Source organism: Ciona intestinalis, chromosome 7 (assembly GCF_000224145.3).
Source record: "Ciona intestinalis chromosome 7, KH, whole genome shotgun sequence".
Lineage (NCBI taxonomy): Eukaryota > Metazoa > Chordata > Ascidiacea > Phlebobranchia > Cionidae > Ciona > Ciona intestinalis.
Genome location: NC_020172.2, coordinates 2,486,967 through 2,509,292, shown reverse-complemented (window position 1 = coordinate 2,509,292; position 22,326 = coordinate 2,486,967). Strand labels below are relative to the sequence as shown.

Sequence of the window (22,326 nt, the reverse complement as noted above, 5' to 3'; positions counted from 1 at the left end):
ATTGAAGACGCAGAGCCTCCACTAGATGTCCCTGAGTCGTTACAAGACTCTGCATGTAAACTATGGGATGTATGTGTTGACAAGGTATATACTTGGATGAATTAAATATAAAATATCCCATAGCTTTCACATGAACCAGAGCTTATAAATTTTAACAATACTGTGGTACTACCCTTTTTTCGCTACTGTGGAAGAAAAGAAAAAATATTACTGTGGTACTAACAGCTCTACGCGTATTTGAGTTAATAAAATATATACATTTAATGCTATAATATTGACATATTGTATCCTCAAAAAATTGCAGTGGTTGGTGGTGGTTATGTGCATTTCATTGGCTTGCGTTAATAGATTTTACAGCTTACTCTATTATAAAAAGTGATTCCTTAATTATATTAAAGATTTCAGACTTGCTAAATTTCATGTCCTTCCTGCCACACAGAGTAACATATTCTTAATATATTCATAGGACGTTGCTGTGTTTTTGTTGGATTTTGATATAGTGGATATTTTGTATGGAATTATTGTGAAAAGCAAAGCACCTCGCTTGACGGTAAGTTTTTTTTTATACATAAAGTATATATTATAAACTGTTCCATATTTATGTTGAACCGATATATCTATCTAAAAAATAATCAAAAATTAAACTCATGTCAGTGTGCATGCAGAAAGCAGATGTTGCTAAGTTTAGACGTATCGTAATAAGGGGTTTAATGTGATACAATGATACTCATAGGCATATGTGACACTTTTCTAACTTAGTGGCAACTAGAACAATAGGTTGTTGCACCCTGGCTGTTGGGGTAACTAATGAACCAACTGTGCCCTAAATCTCAGAACCAGTAGGACCCCACGTAGAATAGAATTGTTTGTTTTTTTTTGCGTTTTTATGATGTGGTGTTAGGTCATTTATTTAACAGTATTGATCAATCGAAATTCTTTCTGCAGGAGATCTGCGTTGGTATCCTTGCAAACATGGCGTGCAGCATCACAGCATGTGAAGCTATCAGCAAACTATCTGACCTAAGGTGACCTAAATCTTATGGGTTTTATTACCAGTGTTGCGCAACATCAGTTTTTACAGATCTCTTCTACTTTAGATCTGTTATTCTAGCTCTACTTTCTGCATCTGATACTCGGACACTTCTGGAAACAGTCCGGCTTTTAAGAACTTGCCTGGCTGACCAAAAATCCTCAAATCTTTGGGTGGAAACTGCGGAGGAAAACGTGAAGGATCTGCACGAAAATTCCATATTTATTTTGAGCTGCTCAACTAATGGTAAAACCATAGATTATGTGTATTCATATAATTTTAATTCATTTCTCTTTAAACCTTCAGGCAAATTACTGAGTTCTTTGTCAGAAGTTTTGGACCAGTTGTTTAAATTATCACCAGAAAAAGTTCTGGAAAAATTCTCAACAAAGGAATTTGTTGGTATGTGAAATATGTAGTTTGTGTAATACAGTTAATTTAGGCCTTGCATATATTTTTACTACTATAGCATAAATGAAACTTGCTTTATCCACGTGTGGCTGGAAAACAATAGTTGTTATAACACGGGTGTTCTGTTTCTGATACACCTTTGTCCTTTTCCAGCTTACAAGTTACCATGTATGTAACTTTTAAAACTGCTTTTTGGGTCATGAGGTTTGAAAAGAGTGTATAGCAGACAAAACTGCAAATAAATTTATAGCATTTATTATAACCAGATTTTGTATTGTTTTGTATTTAAAATTCAAGTAATTATTGTTCATTTTTTCCAGCTTCATTGTTGGAAGCATTGGGACAACTTTACAATGAAGCCAGCACCCTTCACACACTGTGTCATCCATTACATGCATTGCATACGATAACTGAAACTGACCTGGGAAGAAGTCTAATAGGTGTCAAGTTTTTTTTAACTTAGTAAAATTTGGGGTGACATTCTATAGTTAATAAAATGTAGTTTAGGAAACGTTATTAATTCTTGTGTATACTTTTGTTTGTGTTACAACAGGGTAAAAGCTGTTGGGACTGACATCCCAGTTTTTTATGTAAAAATGTTTTTTTTCTGCTGTTAGGTACCAAATTAATTAATTAGGTTCCCTTTGTTTGATGACTGAGTATGAATGCATTTTAACAATATCACCGCAGATTTTGCTTAAAATTAAAAACCTAATGGCCATGATGTAATGCCTATCTCTCTACTATATAGTAATTTATACTTTGTATCATGGGCCATGGCATTTGTTTAACCTCATTTTCCACCATAGTTAAGCAAAGAAGAAGTGTAGTTTCCGTTCTCTCCATGTTAACTGAACAATGGATGAATTTTCACACCAAGATTGAATACGACAACTCCAACACAATGTCCTCCAGTGAAGTGTCGGTGTCTTGTTGCTTAGCAACCGCATCGGCTGTGTTTGAATCCATGGATGAAGATGGAGAGGACTTGGATGATGAAGAAAGAGGAATTCTCATCAGGTAGGAATATTTTATGATTTATCTTATCTGGTCTGGTGTGTTTGTATATTTCTAGTCAGCACCGCTTAATTTGGATATGTATGTTGAATTGGTTTTAATCTGTTTACGTTTTAAGAATACCTAAATCAACATCAGTGGTGGTACTGGTAGAAGCTAAGCATTTGAAAATGAAGCATTTTTATACAGGCATATGGGCTTTATGTTATTATTGAAACTGACTAGAAAATCTGTGTTTTTGCACATATTTTGTATTAAAATGATATTAATCAAAAAAGATTTCAGTCGGCCAGTTAAAGGAATTTTTTATTGGAAGATTTATTACAATTACTGTTTATCCTGTCTTTTGTATTTGCGGTAAAAATTTAGTTCTACCTTTCATTTTAACAGATTCTCAAAGACAGTATTAGCTGCAAAAGGAGTTTTATCAGCTTTGTCAGTAATGTCTTCCATCATTGTACCAGATGAAATAGAACCTCCTAATGAGTTTAAAACTCCTCTTGTTGGTGGGAAAAACTCTCCCAGAATAACCACCCCACTTCTTACCAATACTATTAAACTTAGTGAGTCTATAACACCATCAGGGACGCCTAAGTCTCTGTCTCAACCCGACACGCCACAACACACGCCTAAATGTGACAGCCCGTCATTAGATAGGACGCCCACTGACGGCGAAGCAAACGATGAAAAACCCGCCGCTAAAGAGAGCCCAAGAGCTGTTAAACTTCCGTCTGTAATATTATGCGAACTCGCAGAAGAATTGCTGCAATTCGCGTCCAAATCAAACATAAACAACACTCAATCTCCGCAGAAAAAATCCGACTCTGTAACTTGATAAAACCGGTTATAACTAAATTTCATGCACTGCCAATGTTTTATGCCAAATTAAATCCTACGCAAAACTCACTATATTTTCCAACATAGCGTACTTGTTTTGTAAAGTAACCATTATGTAGCATGTTCCCTTATCCATGTTACAACTCGGTGACAGTTATTTGTGTTTATATGACAAATTAAGCATATCAGAATCGGTTTGTTGGAATATTTACAGTTTTGTAGAACATTAATAAAGCTCATTACATTTTCAAGACGCATTGCTGATGTATATATATTCTACTTTCGGGTAAGATGAATACGGTTAGCACCATATAGAAACTTCTAATTTTTTTTTATAAAAAAAAACCGCAATATTTTAGAATCGTGAGGATATGGTTATATAATTTTGTAAAGATTCTTTGTTTACTACATAATTTACGTCAGAGATGGAGAAATATTCAGTAAATTGGTTCCTCACCTGAGTAAATATAAAGGACAAGCCTTGTGGTTGGAATAGCAAACACAGTGATTATATAGAACAGTGGTTCCCACATGATATGGTACTTAAATGTAAGGTATGTTTTATACAAGCTTTTACAGTGAAACAATATACAGTGATGTGGGGGAAGATGGAACACCTTTAGCACATATTATCTAAATGTCCTGGTCGTGTTTTAGACAATTAACAACGGTCTAGGGGAGTCGTGAGGATATGCTTTTATAATTCTGTGCATTTTCTTTGTTTACTACCAAATTGGGCAAGAAAGTAGAATAAAAAGGTGTCCCATCTTCCCCCACCCGCCTATATGATAGCGAAGATTAAGACATGGAAAATATTGATGTGATTTATATTGATTTCTCAAAATGGCAGAAACGCTAGTTAAACACGCCAGCAGTAAATGAAGTAAATAACACAAACATTGTAGCTCCCAGCACACATTAGAAATGTTCGAAACAGAAAACGGTACGCGAGTAATTACAGCTTGGGAACTAGAGTAGGCAAATGTTAATAAGCTCAATATTAATTAAGTTCCGATATTTCTGCTACCATATCACTGTATCTTTTCTTTGAGCTATTTATCAACTGTTTGGATTTCGTATACTGAAAAACACGTCGCATGCTCGAGCAAACTAGTTTTGCCTTTTAGCAAAAGCGTGGCAGTTTAAACTCAACGTGTTTTGCCGAAGTAATCAGTATGCAGTGTAGCCGTTTACTGTTAAGAGGATTTGGTATGATAACCTGATTTAATTGAGGACAGTTGAGTTTAATAAGAAGATCGGTTCGTTATCTAACTTAATATCAGAATATGAAGCATCAAATTAATTATAGAGTGATATATATAGGGGCAGATAGCGTTTCGCGTGGGTTTGTTTATATTGATGATGATGTAAGTTACATGTCTGGATATTGTGGTTGAATAAAGTACTGCCATGGTATACAGCAGTATAGTAGGGTGGGGAAGATAGGACACCTTTAGCACATAATATTCAAATACCCTAATCATGTTTTAAACAATTAACAACGGTCTATGTGAGTCGCGAAGATGCAGTTTCGCAATTCTATACATGTGCAAAAAAATTTCCCACCCTACTATATGTTAGATATTTTAAACTTTGGACTTTTAGCGAAAGGGAAAGTATCACGTTAACATTGACATTGTTTGCTTTACCAATATGTACGTAGATGCGTTTGACTTTCGTGCTGTATTAAATCATTTCCGTAACTCTCCCTTTCGAACGTTTTGCGGCGAACAAAATAACGTAATTCGGTTGTTTAACTCCACCCACTGTTTGAGCTCAGCCATTGTAAAGTCTCGCTTAAACCACGACGCCCATTAAGCACACCTGAACGTACCTTGGAAGATGAAGGTATGTTTGCGTACGGGGTTCAGGAATTTAGTATTGTTGCTTATGAGAAGCATTAATCATATGAGAACGCTAGTGGTTAGAAGGCAGTGAACTATTTGTAGCGATATATTTCCTGTTGTATGTAGGTTGGTTCTACTTGTTGTTTTTTAAGTTGGTCTACGTTTTTTAACTTTTTACCAGTTTTCGGTTTGTTTTCCTTTTTTAACGAGGTATTCGTAGTTTCGCTGTACAAGTGCACGTATACTTGTAATGACTTAATCTTTGAGACAAGCTTATCAGTACAGGCAGGATCAACTAGGAAACAATTAATATTAACCGTGACAGTTTAGCACGTATCACTGTTTCATTTTACTGAAAATTTGTATTAATTTACCTATAGTAGCCTACCGGAGGATAAAACATTGCCGTGGAAGTCCGTTCCGCCGTGGCGCAGTGGTTAGCGGTTCGAAGCTCCCGCATGTGAAATCGTTATGGGCGCAGGTGTCCTTTGAAAATTGCTTCATGAAACAGAAAACTTCTTATTATAACGACTGTCGTTTTCCGGCCACACGAGGATAAAGCAAGCGACACAACGAAACGTCATATAAACACGGTTTATGAAACTATGAGTTGGTTCACCCGAAGTAATAGTTTTTGATTTTATACGATCATTGTCTTGTCTATGGATTTAGTCTTACATTTCTTGATTTGCGCCAGTATATAAAACGCCGTTCAACATCTAACCAAAACATATGAAACTATATACAATATACCACAAGCACGAGCTGCGCAGCTCCTCCATAAAATAAACAAACTATAATCACCGTTTAATTTCGGTGGAACTTTAGCTTGCTTTGATACGTCGAACGGTTGAGTTGCTTAGAAAGGAAACAGCTGCGGGTTTGTTAGTGAAAATAAATGACTGTAACGATTTCTTAAGTAGATTTGTAATAATATAAATGCTTTGATATTGAGTGGGATATACGAAGATCATGTACGACGTAGTAAATAGGACTAGTTTTGAAATATGAGTATATAATAGCGGTAATAACTTCACAGAAGCGTGATAGTGGTAGCTACAGGTTTGATAGGTTCATAAAGGGCAGTTAAAATTGTACACCTGTTTCCTATGCCATGAAAGTATGTGAGAACTTGAAACCAGAAAAAGGTTTTAACGCATTTGTTTTGTGATTGCGTAGCCTATTAGGTGTTAGTAATAGATCTGTATCTCTTGTTTTATGCGGCAGAACCTATGGAAAAATGAATAAGTGACTTTGTTTTGCCTTTTCGGTCACATGATCAAAGGTCAAAGTAGTATATATACAAAAGTGAAAAGTAGGAATGTAATGGTAAAACAACAGACGTTATAACACGCCTATGAACAAAACAGAAGCGTAAAATGAGAATACGTTTTTATAATTCTTTAAATGTTCTTTGTTCACTATTAAATGAACGAGAAAATAGAATGTAAGATGTCCATCTTACCCCACCCCACTATACCTATTTTTCACAATATGTTTCATTTCAGACGTATAATATAAATCTGTAGCCATGGGGAACAGCATGACTCCGGAGCAAAGGGATGTTGCTCTCAGTGAGGCAGCGGAGGGAGGGATGGTGAAAAAGGTGGACTCCTTGCTGAAGAGAGGAGCAAATCCCAACCGAAAGTTTAGTGAAAGAAGATCAAGGACGTCGTTACATACAGCAGCTAAGACGAAGAATAATGTCAACGTGTTAACCAAGTTATTGCAGCATATAAAAGATGTCGGTAAGTAGAATTAATGTTCGTACCTTTAGTAGAGTAGGGTAAGATGAATAACGTGGTTTCTGTTTTCATTCATTTTTATCGTTTTATTTTTATCGGCTAACATAAAACAGTGAAAAAGCGTATACGCGTGTTTACTGTTTGTTATAAGAGGTATATCTGTGTACTGTGTAACTGTAACAGGACATCCGTGTGTACAAAGCTTTACCAGCAACACAGAATAAATACAAATGTTTGTTCCCTCGAATTTGAACAACAAATAACACTCTCCTTGAGTGTTATATATATATATAGTAGTGTTATACGTGATTTTACTTAAATTTGCCGTGGTTGTTTATTGTTTTACTGACCAGAGGTTTTTTCTACAGAGAAAAACAATCCAAAAGTAATTTTAAAAAAGCGAAAAACAAACCCAAAGTAGTTTACGTGTGTAGTGACTCGTAAGCGGGCACTAGATGTATGAAACAAAACATCCGTGCTAATTATAAGGCATGTTGCCGCCCGGCCACGCGGGGATAAATAAGTTATATGCAGTCATTAAGTTGTTTTTACAAACAACTGACCGATACATTCTATGATTTCAGATGAAACCGACGAAGACGGAAACACGGCACTCCACCTAGCGGCTGGTTATTATAACAATATATCATTCGTTGAAACTTTGCTAAATGCTGGACCAAACTGCAAAATACAAAATAAAAACGGGGAAACTGCTTTGCACAGGTTGGAACTTTGTTTTGTTAAGTTTATAATATAATATATTGTGTTAATGTATTTGTATATAAGACGTGTGTCAGTATGGTCATAATTTGTTTCTGTTGGCATATATAGTGGGTTGGGATAAGATGACATCTGTTTTCATTCTTTTATCTCATTCCATTTGGTAGTAAACAAAGAACATTCAAGGAATTATATATACCCGTATCCTTACACCTCTAAAAGAGCGATGTTAGTTGTTAAAACAAGGTTAAGAAATATTGGATATTGTGTGCTAACGGTATCCATCACAGTATTAGTAAATTACCAGTTCTGATCAAACTGTTTACTTTTCGTCTATGCTTTTTGATACGTACGACTCCTAAATACGCCCACGCATGCTTGTAACTAGACTTGGAATTCCAAACATTGTAATTCGTATTTAGCTAATTGAATTACAATTGTTTTCACTTACCACCTGCGTGACTACGATTAGAATCGACCGGCCGCATAAATTCTCGAAAAATTACATTTTCTATACACCACGTTACGTAAAGTATATATTCCAGCCTTGTGGAGATACAGTACTACTGTGGGTAAGATAGATATAGTTTGGTTAACAATTAACAAGCTCGTTAAGAGTCGTGGGAATATGAATAAACAACTGTATGAACATTTCTTGTTTACTAACAAATGAGACCATAAAAGGGAATAAAAACGTGTACCACTTTACCCCAACCATTTATTAAAGGTCTGGGATTTGGGCCAAGTTAGCCCACTAACCCTAAAATTTAAAAACTTTATTTTCTAGCGCTATTAACGGTGGAAATGAATGGAAAATTATTGAGCTTCTTCTACGAGCTGAATCCGATCCGAACGTGGCAGATTTTAACGGAAATACACCTCTACACTTGTGCGCCTCCAAGCGGGGAGTTGATCCAATGTTACCAGGGATGTTGTTACGATTTGCGGCGAATCCCAACTTGAAAAATGAAGACGGTATAACATGTTATGTTCAGTTTAATATAAAAACGTAATTCATATTTTTTATATGATAGAGGTTGAATATTTTCTGTAGCTTTGTAAACGTTACCTTTAACTTGAAAAACAAAGAAAGTATAAGATGCGGTATCTATAGTTTAAAATTCCAACGAAATCCCTTATTTTATAAAAATCAGTAAAATACATTCTCTGTCTTTGAAACATTACCAAACGATCATTACTCCAACCCAGTGATGGTCACTAATGAATTGTTAAATTGTCAGTCATGCATAAAGAACACATCATATCTTGTTAGTAGGTATATTACGAACTGCGTGTAACTAAAAACTCGTATGTTAAAGAGTTTGGTTGAACCGACCCTTCCATCGCGCGGGGATAATAAGTTACATTTATTCATCTATCCATATGGTCGGTGATTGTGTATGCAATAAGGACAGTACAATATATATATTCCCCTATATTATTGCGATTTAGAACAGTTGTACATTATAGGTCAAACCGCTCTACACGTCGCGTCGAAAACTGGAAACAAATCTGTTCTACTTTTGCTCAAATTCCATGCAAAGGCAAGTGTGCAGTAAAACGTTTAGTAGAAAATACTTTAGGGTAAGATGGATACTGTTGAAATAAAATTTCGTAATTCTTAATCGTGTTTTTAAAAATCAACAGTGCTCTTTTAGTCGTGAAGATGCGATTATATATAATTATGTTACTGCAATTTGTGAAAACTAAAGAATAATTTATTTAACGTCATCGCATGCACATATAGGTTCGAATACGTGACAAAGATGGAAAAAAGGCTTCAGAAATTGCAGCAACCGATGATATTCGGGAAATACTTTTATGCGAAGAACGAGAACTTGAAGGTATTACTGTGGGGTCTATATTTAGTACTGTGGGGAATGATGGGAGACTTTTAGCACCTAATATCTTATCATGGTGACTGTGTTTTAAATAATTAACAATCGTCTAATGAGTCGTGAGAATACGGTTTTATATTTCTTTGAATATTCTTTGTTTGCTACCGAATGGGACGAGAAAATAAAGTGAAAATGTATCGCATCGTTCTCCACCAATATATAACCATATCCCCACGATTCAAATAGTCGTTGTTAACTCGTTTAAAACACTGTTTGCAAATACGGTTAAGTATGTGGTAACATTATATCCACCTTAACCCTGCCTACTATACATAAATAGTTATGGACGCTATGGTCCGATGATTTATTCTTAGTTGTTTTTATTAGAAAGAACGACTCGCCAATCACAATCTTCGTTGACTCGTACGTCATCACGTGCGTCACAAAGCTCTGATGACGTTACAGGGAAAACCCCAACATACTATTTAAACGGGGAAGCAAGGTGCATTATAGGGTTTAAATTATTTTTAATCAACCGGTTACGATGACTTTTATGGTACTGTATAGCGTAGGGTTTAGACTTTAAATGGTTATATGTCATAGAAAGTGTCTGCTATTGAGAAGATATCCACATAGATAATGGGTTGTCCAACAAAGTATCAGCCATACAAAAAAAAATAAAAATTACCAAAAAAATAATTACCCACAAAAATAATCACTAGTAAAATACATGGTAACTCGTAAGCTGGCACGAGGTGTAATAACACCCGTGTTATAACTACAGTCGTTTTACGGCCACGCAAGGATAAAGTGAGTTACATTTATTCATTCATTCATTACATTCAAGTTACTTTCTCCTACACGCATGGCCCATGGCTTACTATGGATGACCATGTAGAGAAAAAATAGAATTTCCTCAAAGCGGATCTGTTGTATGCCATATATCCAACCTCGTGTGTCTATTTATAAACCCAAAGTATAATTTACGTTTAGTTGGGCGGAACTACAGAACGATTGGAAGGGCTCAGGGGGTGATGGTGTTATACATCTTCCTGATAAATCCGACATTGTTGTTCCCCCTCAATCCGTTCCTTATGGCACAACAGTGAAGGTAAGTAAAGTAATTTGTTCGGAGCCGTGGTGTATACCGGTTACCCCTGAGGTTTCCAATGAGTGATTATTCTTAAGTGTTTTTTTTGTATTTTTTTAAGTGTTTTTTTTTTCTTCTGGAGTTTATCGCCCAAAATAGCAACGTCATTTCCATAAATTGAACACGTAGTACCTACTCGTAAAGCGGGCACGCGGTGTATAAAACAGAACACCAATGGAACAACGACTGCTGCTGCCTGGCCACATGAGAAGGAATAAATCACATTCATTCTTATTTTATTAATTCACCTTTGTTCATTCGAATAGTAGAAGTTATTTTTTACATTGCAGTTAAACATTACGCCAAGTAAGAAACAAGACAGCAATGTTGAAACCGAAGATGAAATTCCCGAGTTCGATTTCGATCTTTATAATTTCGAAATTGATATTAAATTAGACTTGCCAGGTGAGTTATTATATTTTCGGACTTCGTTTCTGCGTATGAAGTGCAACTTGTTAGTTGTTTTTCTCTGTGTGTTTTTTGTATAGCTGACAATATAGACAGGCTGGGTGGTTCGGCGCTTACACATAGTAACCAAAATATACTGGAATCGATGTTAATAGGCGTATACGCTCTTAGACAATACACTTAACACACATTGAATCAACCTAGTATTCATAATAAAGGGGTTGTAGCACCGTGGCTGTCAGGATAATGGTCCAACTCTGACCTAAACCTAGGTCTTATGTAGATCAAAATAGAAGTCGAATAATTAGTAAAACCGATTTGCAACCAGTTGACAACACTTTAACTGCTTCCTATCTCTAATCAACACCATAATACAATCTTGTTACGCAACAGGTTTAATTATTTATACCCCTAATTAAACACCACTTTCTAAAACATAGTTTTTTCATCCCAACCAATTACTAGGCATAGTGATGTCCCAGTCGTGGACGTCCGACTCGCAAATCCTACCAAGTCATTCCTCATCTACGTCATCTCCAGCAGCATTTACCGGAATGTGCATGGAAGGCCGGAACCGGTGGAAATCAACCCGCGAGGTGGCGTGCAAGCGCGACGGAATGGTCGCAATGCATTTTAGGTTAAGCAGGGAAAAGTCGACGCCTCTTTCATACAAGGTACGTTGGTTGTAAGTTGTGTTATTAATGGTAACTCGTAAGCGGGCACTGAAGAGCAATTTTATAAGCGTGGTAACTCGTAAGCTGAAGTGTATGAAACGGAACACCCGTGTTATAACGGCTGATGTTTTCTGACCGCGCACAAATAATCTTCCATTCATTTAGTTACAATCATTTATTCGTTTCATAGGAACCTCCTCCAAAGCAAAGATCCGCTATTGAAGTAGACGTCACACGTCCAACACGCAATGGAAGATTCTCACCGGAAATTCAAAACATGCGGTATCTCAATCTGGATGACATCGGCCCCGCAGTGGAGCTAGAGAGTCAATCTCCATCGCTGACGTCATCAGATGACGAATCGGACATTGATGACGTAGGTGAAGATAATACGATGTCTATGTACAGAGAAGGTGATATGTTCGAGGAGGAACCGCCTCGTGCTGACGTCATAACAACGTATGATGACGTCACTGCTATGGAGGAAGAGAAACACGATGCGTATGATCGATTAAACAACATTGAATATTACGGGAATTTTGCTCCGAAAGAGGAAGAAGAGCAAGTAATGAGATATGACCAACATCCGATTGATCCTGCTCTGGACACGATCCCGGAGGAGACGAATTCGATCACCGAGTTTTACGAAAATCCAACGTCCTCTTCTGGATCCTCGGAAGTTGATCCTGTACTTTCCGATGACGACGACATCAACTTTGACGTCACACTGGATGACGTAGACAGCTTCCAGAACGCGATGAAAGAAAAAAATTCGAACGGGGCCGCGTTACAAATTTATCAGTAAAACGTCGAAACAATATAAACGCAAAATGTATTTAATGTTCTGGTGCTGTTGGTACCGGGCAAAATATATAGTAGGTTGGGGTAAGATGGTCCATGATTAATTCTCTTTTGTCGTTCCATTTGGTAGTAATCTAAGAACTTTCACAGCATCATTTAAACATATCCTCATGACTCTAAAATATTGTTAATTGCTGTTAATTTCTCAAAAGACGATTAGGAAACATTGGATATTATGTGCTAACAGTATCTATCTTACCCCACAGTACTATACTTGTATTACCTATAACTGCCGAATATGTTTAATATTCCACATTATTAAGTAACAAACCTCTTGTAAATATTATGATGTTTTTGCACATGTTTTTTTGTAGTTTTTATTTTTATTGGTAAAAACCCTTTGGTGCATTTATGGCCACTAATACGACCATTTGTTCTTACCAATCTTCGCAACAATACTTCCCAATTAAAGCTGTAAAATTATATAATTTACGCTAAGGCTGGATTTCTAGAACTTCTGAAATTAGTTGATTCAGATAACAAGGCAATTATATTATTCCAACCTACGATTTTAAAGTTTTCGCCACTCAAAAAACGCCTGGTAAACTTAAAAAAATATATCGTTTTCATAACAATCCAGTCGGTTCCGGTTGAAATACGGTTTTTGTTTATGTACATACATAAAACTTGTGAAGACGTGTATATTTTTACAACTTTTTTTCATATCTTCAAAGTTTTTTAGTATGAGAGTTCGTTTTAATTTGGTAAAATGCAAATTATTTTGTAATTTAAAATCGTTCAAAATATTGTTATCTAGATTTATATTAAATATCTGCTTTTTCGATATTGTCATTAGCATTTGTTCATAATATGTTTCAGGTACAGAGTAGTATATCTATTAATACATGCACAGCGGTCAGTGCGTACGCTCTGATGCTGTCTATATATATATTAGGATGGAATATCTTTTCTTTCTATTCTCTCATTCCATTTGATAGTAAACAAAGAGCATTTAAAGGATTATAAAACCGCGACTACTATAGACCGTTGGTAATTGTTTCAAACGATCGGAATATTCGAATATTATGTGCTACCGATTTGAATATATATACACACCGACATTGATATATAAAGTAGGGTGAGGGACTGTTTTCTAATAATTTTTTCTAATAATTCCTAATAAGACTGAATATATATATAAAGTAGGGTGGGGGAAGATGGGACACTTTTAACAAAAAATATCCAAACATCCTAATTGTTAAACATTTAAACGGTCTATGGGAGTCGTGAAGATATGGTTTTATAATTCTTTGAATTTTCTTTGTTTACTACCAAATGGGACAAGACAATATAATGAGAAAGTGTCCCGTTTTCCCTTACCCTACTATACAGTAAAGATCTGGTGTTACGAAAACGTAACCAACAAAAATCAAGTCCAACCGCTAATGGTAATTGAGAAATATATTTCGCCTAATATATTTCGGCATCGTCAGTCTCTATATACTATATCAATGTCGGCGAATATATTTACACATCGACATTGATGTAGTAGGGTGGCGGAAATGTTTTCAGTGGTCACTAATAGTTTTGCCAATATAAAAATCCGCAAAGTTGGTTACTTGGTAACCATACACGATGAGCAATAGGTTAATGCAACAATATGAACACGGCAGTAGAACTTCGACAACAAAAATTATCAACAAAGTAACATGCATATGGTAACTCGTAATATCACGAGGTGTATAAAACAAAACACCCATGTTATAACTGCTGTCATTTTCCGGCCACACGAGCATAAAGTAAGTACATTCATTCATTCGCCGATGTGGTCCCTGTCTCCAGTTAAGAGAATATAAGTTCTAGGCTTGACCCTGCTACCATTTAGGCATATGTGTTTTCCTGTCCAATTTCGACAAACTAGCGCCCCGTTATGAGTTAATTTTTTTCAGCTATGTTTTTTAAAAAAATCTAAAAACCTAGTTACCCCTAATTTATTGATGGTAACTCGTAAGCGGCCATTAAGTGTATGAAATAGAACACCCGTGTTATAACGAATGTCGTTGCCTGACTACGCGAAAATAAATAAGTAAGCACATTCATTCATTCATACTTTCCAACGCCGTTTTTATTGCACGATTAGAAATAACACTAATTACATTTGCAATAATAGATTGCACGAAATTCAAAATTACATTTCAAACCAAAAACTTATTTAATATTTTTGCTTCATAAACAAAAAAAATAATTAAACATACACTGAAAAGGCAAATTAATGTCATATAAAAATTAAATCAAACTAATTTTCCTGAAGGCATTAATACATTTAATTATTAAACAATATTAAACAAAGAGTTTTCCACCCTTCCATATCTGTCCACATCATATTCTACATTCTTGGGTCTGGCTGCAAGTTTATAATTTGCAGGGCTACGAAACACTTCTGAAAATGAATCGTTTCCACTGATACCTGTGGGAGCAGTATGTGTTTAGTGTACAGGAAAAGGTATATATATTGTGGAAGTGAATTTTTGTTTATTATCTGGGTGAGGTCTCACAGTATGGTACGGCATAGGACCTAAGTTGAACCATTACCTCGACACCCAGGGTGCTACAACACAAATTGGACCACTGGGTTGGGACAATGTCTGTTAAATCCCTTGCCCAAGAACAAATACAGCAGCGTCAACTTTCGCCAAGCCTGTTAACTTTGAACTAGAGGTGGGCACGCTAACCACTTTGCAATGGCCCCAAATGTAACAATAAATAGGGCTATACATTACAGTAAATCAGGATGCAAAAAAAAACAACAAAGAAATGTAGTTACCATGTTTTGCTCTGTAAGCACAACCAAGACATGCTGAGTTCAAAGTGTCGAGTGTGTATACGGGTGACTGGAATACATCAGATAAAACCTGTAAAGAGTTGGCTGGTTTAAACATATTAAAAATTACAAAAATAGTAGTGTATAAAAGCGGGGCACCTTGTGCACCTAATGTGTATAGTGTGATATTTCTATATTGTATTATTTGAATTAATATATTTTTTATTTCTTATAAAATAAATGTAACTTATATATTCCTGGGTGGCAGAGCAACATTAAAAAATTAAAAGTATTTTTTTTAACAGTAACCCCCCCCCCTCAAAAAAAATAAATTTCTGGAAAAACCTCTTTTACCAGAAAAACCTTACACAAAATAATTTAAGAAGCAGTGGTGTAAAATTTCTATCACCTGCAAAATTTCTTGGTTTCTTGAAGCACCACCAGTGGCCAACACACGGGTGTGAGGACCAAGTTGATACCCAAGTTTTTCAGCGTGATATCGTTTGGCAAGAAACTGTCCTTCAATCAAACTACGTACTTCTTGTGCTGGGAGGAATGACCTTACCTGATTAAGGTGAAATAGTCATTTTTGGATCGTCCAGTAAAAAACATTAAAGTTAAAATATTTTTTTTGGGATCGTCCAGTAAAAAACGTTAAAGTTAAAATAGTTTTTTTTAGGACCCTCCAGTAAAAAAAATATTAAAGTTAAAATAGTCTTTTTTGGATAGTCCAGTAAAAAACGTTAAAGTTAAAATAGTTTTTTTAAGGATTCTCTAGTAAAAAAACATTAACTTTTTTTTAATGTTTTTAAATTATTTACCATTAAGTAGTCAGGGTTGTGACACAGTGGTAAGCATGACAGCATTCAACCCAGAGGTTATGGGTTCAACGCTCATCGGTGCTACTGTTGTAAGCGTATGTGCCCTGTGAGCAAGACAACGGCAACTGCCCAAACCCAGTTGTCACTAATGCGTTGTTAAAATTGTCAGCCATACAGTAATAAAACAGTCCACAAAATTACATACGTGGTAACTTCTAGGCTGGCGCGAGGTGTATGAAACAGAACATCAGAAGTAGCAGAACATTTGTATAGGGGAATTCAATGTTCTGTTTAATATACTTCGTGCCTGCTTAATTTAAATGCATGATTAAATTTTTATTCGTGATATGAATAATGTAACTTTAGGGCCACAACTCAGGCTGGGTGGTTAGGCGCTTACACATAGTAACCAAAAGATACTGGAATCGATGCTGATATGCGTATACGCTCTTAGACAATACACTTAACACACATTGAATCAACCTAGTGTTCATAATAAAGGGGTTGTAGCACCGTTATGTTTCATACACCTCGTGCCTACTTACAAGTTACCACATACATAACTTTGTGGGTAAGTATGTTTTTATTATTTTAATGTCTGTCACTTGATTATATCATTTCTATAAAAGTATCTATGAATATTTTTCCATATTTTACAGCAAGTATAAAAACTACCTACCATCCTATCATTGAAGTCAAATCTATACTGGCCTTCAATTGCTGGTGTAATTTCCATAACATCAAAGAAAATGCCTGAAATAAAATGCAACATTGCGTTTGGTATTTGATAATAATTTTGCCAAAGAAATTCTATTCTATATAGATTATCTCCTATGTGAGGCACATCAAGGAACCTTGAATATAAACCACAGTTTACTTATACTTTTTTCAACCATACAAATAAACAGTAATTGTGTTTTAACAACCGTCATTTTGTTGATATATCATGTCGGTCTGTAACTTTATTTTTTCCTAATATCTGCTACATAACTAGAGAGTCATAGGAATGTTAATACTATTAAACTAACTAAAGAGCTACATAAAACTGAAGTTTATTTTGTACGGGTTCTGTCTTTGTAAGTAGTTCACACTCACTTTTGTTTCTATTAAAAGAGTAACTTAAAATATTTAAACATAAATGACTTTTTTTTGGTGTAGCGACTACCCTTATTTTTTTCCAACTAAATTTGTTTTTAACTGTAAGCGTGTTTTAACAACACTACTTTGTTGCTATATCCTGTCTTTTCATTAAAAATATTTCTAAATCCTTGCTATCGTAATCGAAGAGACAAATAAAGCTATTAATAATATTTTATTATTTCAAAATGTCTCCCCCTTACTCTAAAACAACTCACCCAGGTTCCCATCATTGCCAGCAGGTGTGGTACGGAGTTGATCGGAAAATTTCTCCCAGGAACCCGAACTAAATTGATCTCGAAATCGCTCTCTTGTTAACGACCCATTTTTGAAGCTAGGTTTTAAAAGAAGACAAAATTTGTAAATTTTGAAGCTAAATAAAAAGGTAAAAAATACAGTTACTATTAATTTATCCTCTAGAGCCAGTGAATTGACAATTGTTATAACACAAATGTTTTATTTCATACACTTCTTGCCTGCTTATGAGTTACCATATATTTAATTTTGTGGGTGATTGTTTTTTAAATTTTTTAAATTATTTAACACACCAGTGTCGTTAAAAAGGAAAATCAAAATCTAAATAAGCAGTTTTAAAAATGGAAATGTTAAAAATGATCAGTTTTACCACAACAGTGCCATGTATGCATCGTCATCTATTGGGTTGATAAATATATGGCCTTCCAAGGAGGGTAGAGGCTCATCAAGCCACAACAGAAGTGTGTCAGAAGTTCCCAGACTCACTACTACATCACCTCTCTAAGAAAAACTTTCTGATAATCATGTAAAATCATTGTACTACTAATAAAAACAAAAAAAAACATAATCCTAATGTACATTTATCAAGATGAAAAAGGGTTGTTTTTGATTAAAAAATTTCAGAACACAAATTTTAGTATATTGTTATGCCATGCAAAATAGTTACAGCAAGCGACTGCTTTTTGTAATATATTTAAAAAAATAAATAAAAATATTACAATGTTGTCTCAGTTTCTCAAATTAATGGGTAACAGAAATGATTTCAGCACTACAGATGCAGTGCTTACCTGGAGTCTACACCCAGCAAGAGAAGCAGGGTTATCACCAGTAAAAGCAACTATTTGGCAATCAGGTTTGAAACCGTATTTCTTCACGAAGTAAGAAGATATAGAGCCCTAGAAATAAAAATAACAACAACTGAATTTATAATTTTGTTGAAATATATGAAGAAAACTTATTTATCCTTGTGTTATGAGGTTATGGCACAAAGATTAGCAGGACTGTCTCTAAGAAGGTACAGGTTTAAGGCTCGTCCCTGCTACCATTATATCCTAGGGCAAGACACAGCAAGGGCAATTTCTCCAACTAAGTTGTCCCTTATGGGTTGTCAAAATTGTGGGACATACAATTACCCACAAAGTAACATACTCAGTATCTTCTAAACGGGCACCAGGTGTATACAAAACATAGCAACCATGTTATAATGACTGTCCTTTTTCGGCCGCATGATTAAAAATAAGATCTGTTCATTCATAATAATTAAAATTTGTAAAAATCAAAATAATACCAGTTAAACATTAATACCCATGATACTGGTAATGATTAGAAACAGCTAGCTCACCAAGTTAGTTGCAGATGGCACAGGAGATCCAAGTTTTGAAGCTAAATCCTCCCCGCATGCATCTAGACATTGTTGACTCCATTTCTTTTGTCTAAAATTGGTTTTGGTAAGTTGTCTGAGTACTTTATACCCGGTTCAGGCCTGCCAAGAGAAACTGGATTTTGGATCAATAGTATAACATAATACCCACAAAAGGTGTGGGTGAATTTCTATCTAAAGTTTTTCTAGCAAAAACCCCACATATTTTATAACACTTTTTTTAACAAAAACAGTTGATTTTTATGGCAGTAATTATCTCCGAATAAAGGGGCCTTCACTTAAATCCTGTGTCCATTGTCAAGCTGCATATATAGAGACTGAGGTGCATATTTTTACAATAAAACATCATTTAGTGTTTGATTCAAGGTAAAATTTACCAACCGAATATCAAGAAGGTTCATCCCGGATCCATCACTATGATCTATTGGTGCGTATTTGCCGAGTAATAATGACGCAGCAAAACTGCTGACGAGCGATATCCTCTGTGAATTAAATATAACCAAATATGAGCAGAATGAAGCGTTTTAATTAAATAATGAAATAAAAGAATGGAAAAAAACTGAAGAACTCAGACAAAAGAAACTGCTTATTACCTTATTAATCATTGACCTAGGTTTTATATTACAGTCGTATAAGAAAACCTGTAACCTTGAATCCACACTGCACCTGCTATTGTTAGGCACAGCTTTATTTTATTTCAAAAATGTAGTTTTTACCTTTTAAACAGTTTCATTAAATCTGAATGTCTATGTAACTTGCTTTAACCTTGCATGACTGGAAAACGTTATAACACTTGTGTTTTGTTTCATACACCTCCTGTCAGCTTAAAATTTACAATGTATGTAACTTTGTAGGTGATTATTTTTTTCTGTATGGCTGACAATTTTGACAACCCATTTGTGACCACCCAATAGGCTGTAATTACCACACATATTTAATGCAGTGAGAGCCACCCTCCTACCTCCGTATTATCATAATCTTGCTTCTGGTTCACAAAAACTTTCCGAATTTGGTTTCCCGTAAATCGTTCATATGCACGTGATCCCGAGATGTCGGATAATGCTTGTGCACCACCCACTGTATCCTCTAAATGCCTGTGATGAACCTTTTCACGTGAATCCATTATCATAGGAAAAGAGCATGACAGAATTTGACTTGGGCAGTTTAATATTTATAAATTTGTTTACCACAATTGTTTCAAATGTCACAGGTGCCAAACCTAGGGTAATAGAAGAACCCTGCAATTTTCTACATGGTATTAATCAGTAAACAATACAACTAATAAGATAGGGTTTAACTATCTCTGCCACCCCTGCATTAAAGATATTGATTACTGATCAACTCTGTGAACAATTTTCCAGGTTTTCTATATATGTTTAAAATGTTAAAACAGGCCACCACAAAAACATCTTTAGCCCGCTCCTTTATCAAAATAAATATATACAACTAAAAATTTAATACTTGCACTCTGCTGTTGTGCTCGAATCCATCCAGATAGGGGAATTTTTTAAAGAAAAACAATCTTTAAGTTGTTCGTGAAGGCTTTGGGAGTTGTCCAAGTTCTCCAATGTCTTGCTTGACCCATTTTTCCAATACACACTGCCATGTTGCTGGTATGATATTGGTATTTCATTGTATCTCTTATATAACTTTGTGTGATTAATTACCTTATTAAAATATGGGTGCCCTATTGTTGACCATTAGCAATAGAATAATACATATAATGCATACTTAAAGTTAACGAAAGCAAATTGGTGTTTTGTTTCTATATAGTAGGGTGGGGAAGACGGGACACTTTTCGAGCACATATTATTCAAAGATTTTGACCGTGTTTTAAATGGGAGTCGTAAAGATCAAGTTTTATATATCTTTGATTGTTCTTTGAACAAAAAGGTGTCCCATCTTCCCCCACCATATTATACATAAATTTTAAAAAAACATGAGAAACCATAGCAACGCAGAGACAGACATGTCAACAATAGTAGCAGTGCTCAGCTTCGCACCCACTACCTTTGGTTATCAGATAGTAAACCCAAATATGATAAAAGTTGGTTCTACCTGTCCAGTACCAGATATTGCGGCAACAGTGGAAAAATCAAAGTCTTGCTTCTGTAGTTTCTCAAGCACTAGATCAAGTGCTTTTACCCACATTTCTGTTGGTGCTGTTACCGTTAGTTGATCTTCATGGATATGAACACCTCCTAATGACAACATAGAGGGTTAGAGTATACTGTTGGTGCCAGGCATATTATACTTGTATTTTGACTCTTTCGGTAAGGATTTTTCTGACCAATATGTTTGGACATCAAGTAACACATATTTTTTATTTATAACTAATTTTAATCACTGTCATTTTTGTTGCAAATTTATTACTTTTTGCATATAAATGATAACAAATTTTGTCACCTTTGGTCTTGTATTCCTTAAGATCAGTATCAAACTGTACGAATACTTCTGTTAAAACTTCCAGATCATTATTCGTGGCAAGGATTTTCAACTGACGAAAAGATAAATATTGTTATTTTATGTTACATTTATGATAATATTTTTTTTTATTTATTCCTATAATTGCAATAATAAAGATTATATTGGTTTTCATTCAAGGCTTTATTTTATTCGTAAGCGTGTTGTTTGATCCCATCTCTTGCTATAGAAAAAAAGATGTTAAAGCAACGAAGAGACAGAAGTAGGACTTGCCGACTATACAGCAAAACTACAGCTGTTTTATAATAGGATATAGATATGATGCATTTTCACATACTATAGGAAAAGGTATATTTTAGTTTTAGTGGGTATAGTTAATAACAATTAAACCTAAACTAAGACCCCACGTACTGGCTAATCTGTAACGTAACGAAAGATTCTCCACTAATACCAGAAAAAAAGTTAAGAACTTAATTAAATTTGTAATAAATTTAGTTTACCTGCTGTGTGCTGAAATCGAGGCCCAAGTACGTCGACATTGTTAAAACTGATGGAATTCCTGAATTAGATATTAAAGTCAGATTGGGTGAAATTGATTGTGGGAATTTCCCTTTAAAGAACTACCCGCATGGCGCCCTCTATGATAAAACATGGACAAAAAAACATAGACAAAAATCGACGAACAAAGCATAACAAAGACAGAACTTGGACAAAACATGGGGGAAAAAACGTGACAAAACTTGGACAAGACATGGATCAGGTAGTATCTTGTAGGTCCGGGTAAGATGGACCATTGTGTTGCCCAACTTTGTAGTAAACAAGGAGTTTTTTGTACGCTTTTTATTTCGTTTTACACGTTTACTATATATGACAAGCAAGACAAACACAAAACACGTTATCATCTAAAAACCCTCTGTGAAACTACACGTTTACGAGTTTAGTTACTTGTGGGTTTAAAGTATAATTTACATTGCACCTTGGGTTTAGCAATCACGCTTTCATTCGACAC

At 35.1% G+C, this 22,326-nt stretch overlaps 2 protein-coding genes across 2 annotated transcripts; one reads left to right on the top strand and one right to left on the bottom strand.

The window, feature by feature from the left end:
• The first annotated feature begins 2,285 nt into the window (after positions 1–2,285).
• Positions 2,286–13,384, top strand: LOC100178965. The gene is made up of 11 exons (XM_002123573.4): positions 2,286–2,461; positions 6,651–6,890; positions 7,472–7,610; positions 8,395–8,582; positions 9,078–9,151; positions 9,355–9,451; positions 9,833–9,947; positions 10,439–10,556; positions 10,886–11,000; positions 11,469–11,677; positions 11,868–13,384. Exons 2-11 carry the CDS (start codon positions 6,674–6,676, stop codon positions 12,480–12,482), a joined length of 1,887 nt encoding a protein of 628 aa, XP_002123609.1. The 5' UTR covers positions 2,286–2,461; positions 6,651–6,673; the 3' UTR covers positions 12,483–13,384.
• Positions 13,385–14,581: 1,197 nt separating this feature from the next.
• On the bottom strand, positions 14,582–22,080 carry LOC100185189 (xylulose kinase-like). The gene is made up of 14 exons (XM_018812483.2): positions 21,818–22,080; positions 21,300–21,390; positions 20,952–21,094; positions 20,355–20,503; positions 19,855–19,987; positions 19,275–19,375; positions 18,855–18,945; positions 18,301–18,408; positions 17,883–18,013; positions 17,476–17,591; positions 16,800–16,873; positions 15,709–15,864; positions 15,303–15,390; positions 14,582–14,945 (listed from the first exon to the last, which is right to left on the bottom strand). The coding sequence occupies exons 1-14, from the start codon at positions 21,854–21,856 to the stop codon at positions 14,809–14,811; spliced, it is 1,557 nt and encodes a 518-aa protein (XP_018668028.1). The 5' UTR covers positions 21,857–22,080; the 3' UTR covers positions 14,582–14,808.
• Between the last annotated feature and the right edge of the window lie 246 nt (positions 22,081–22,326).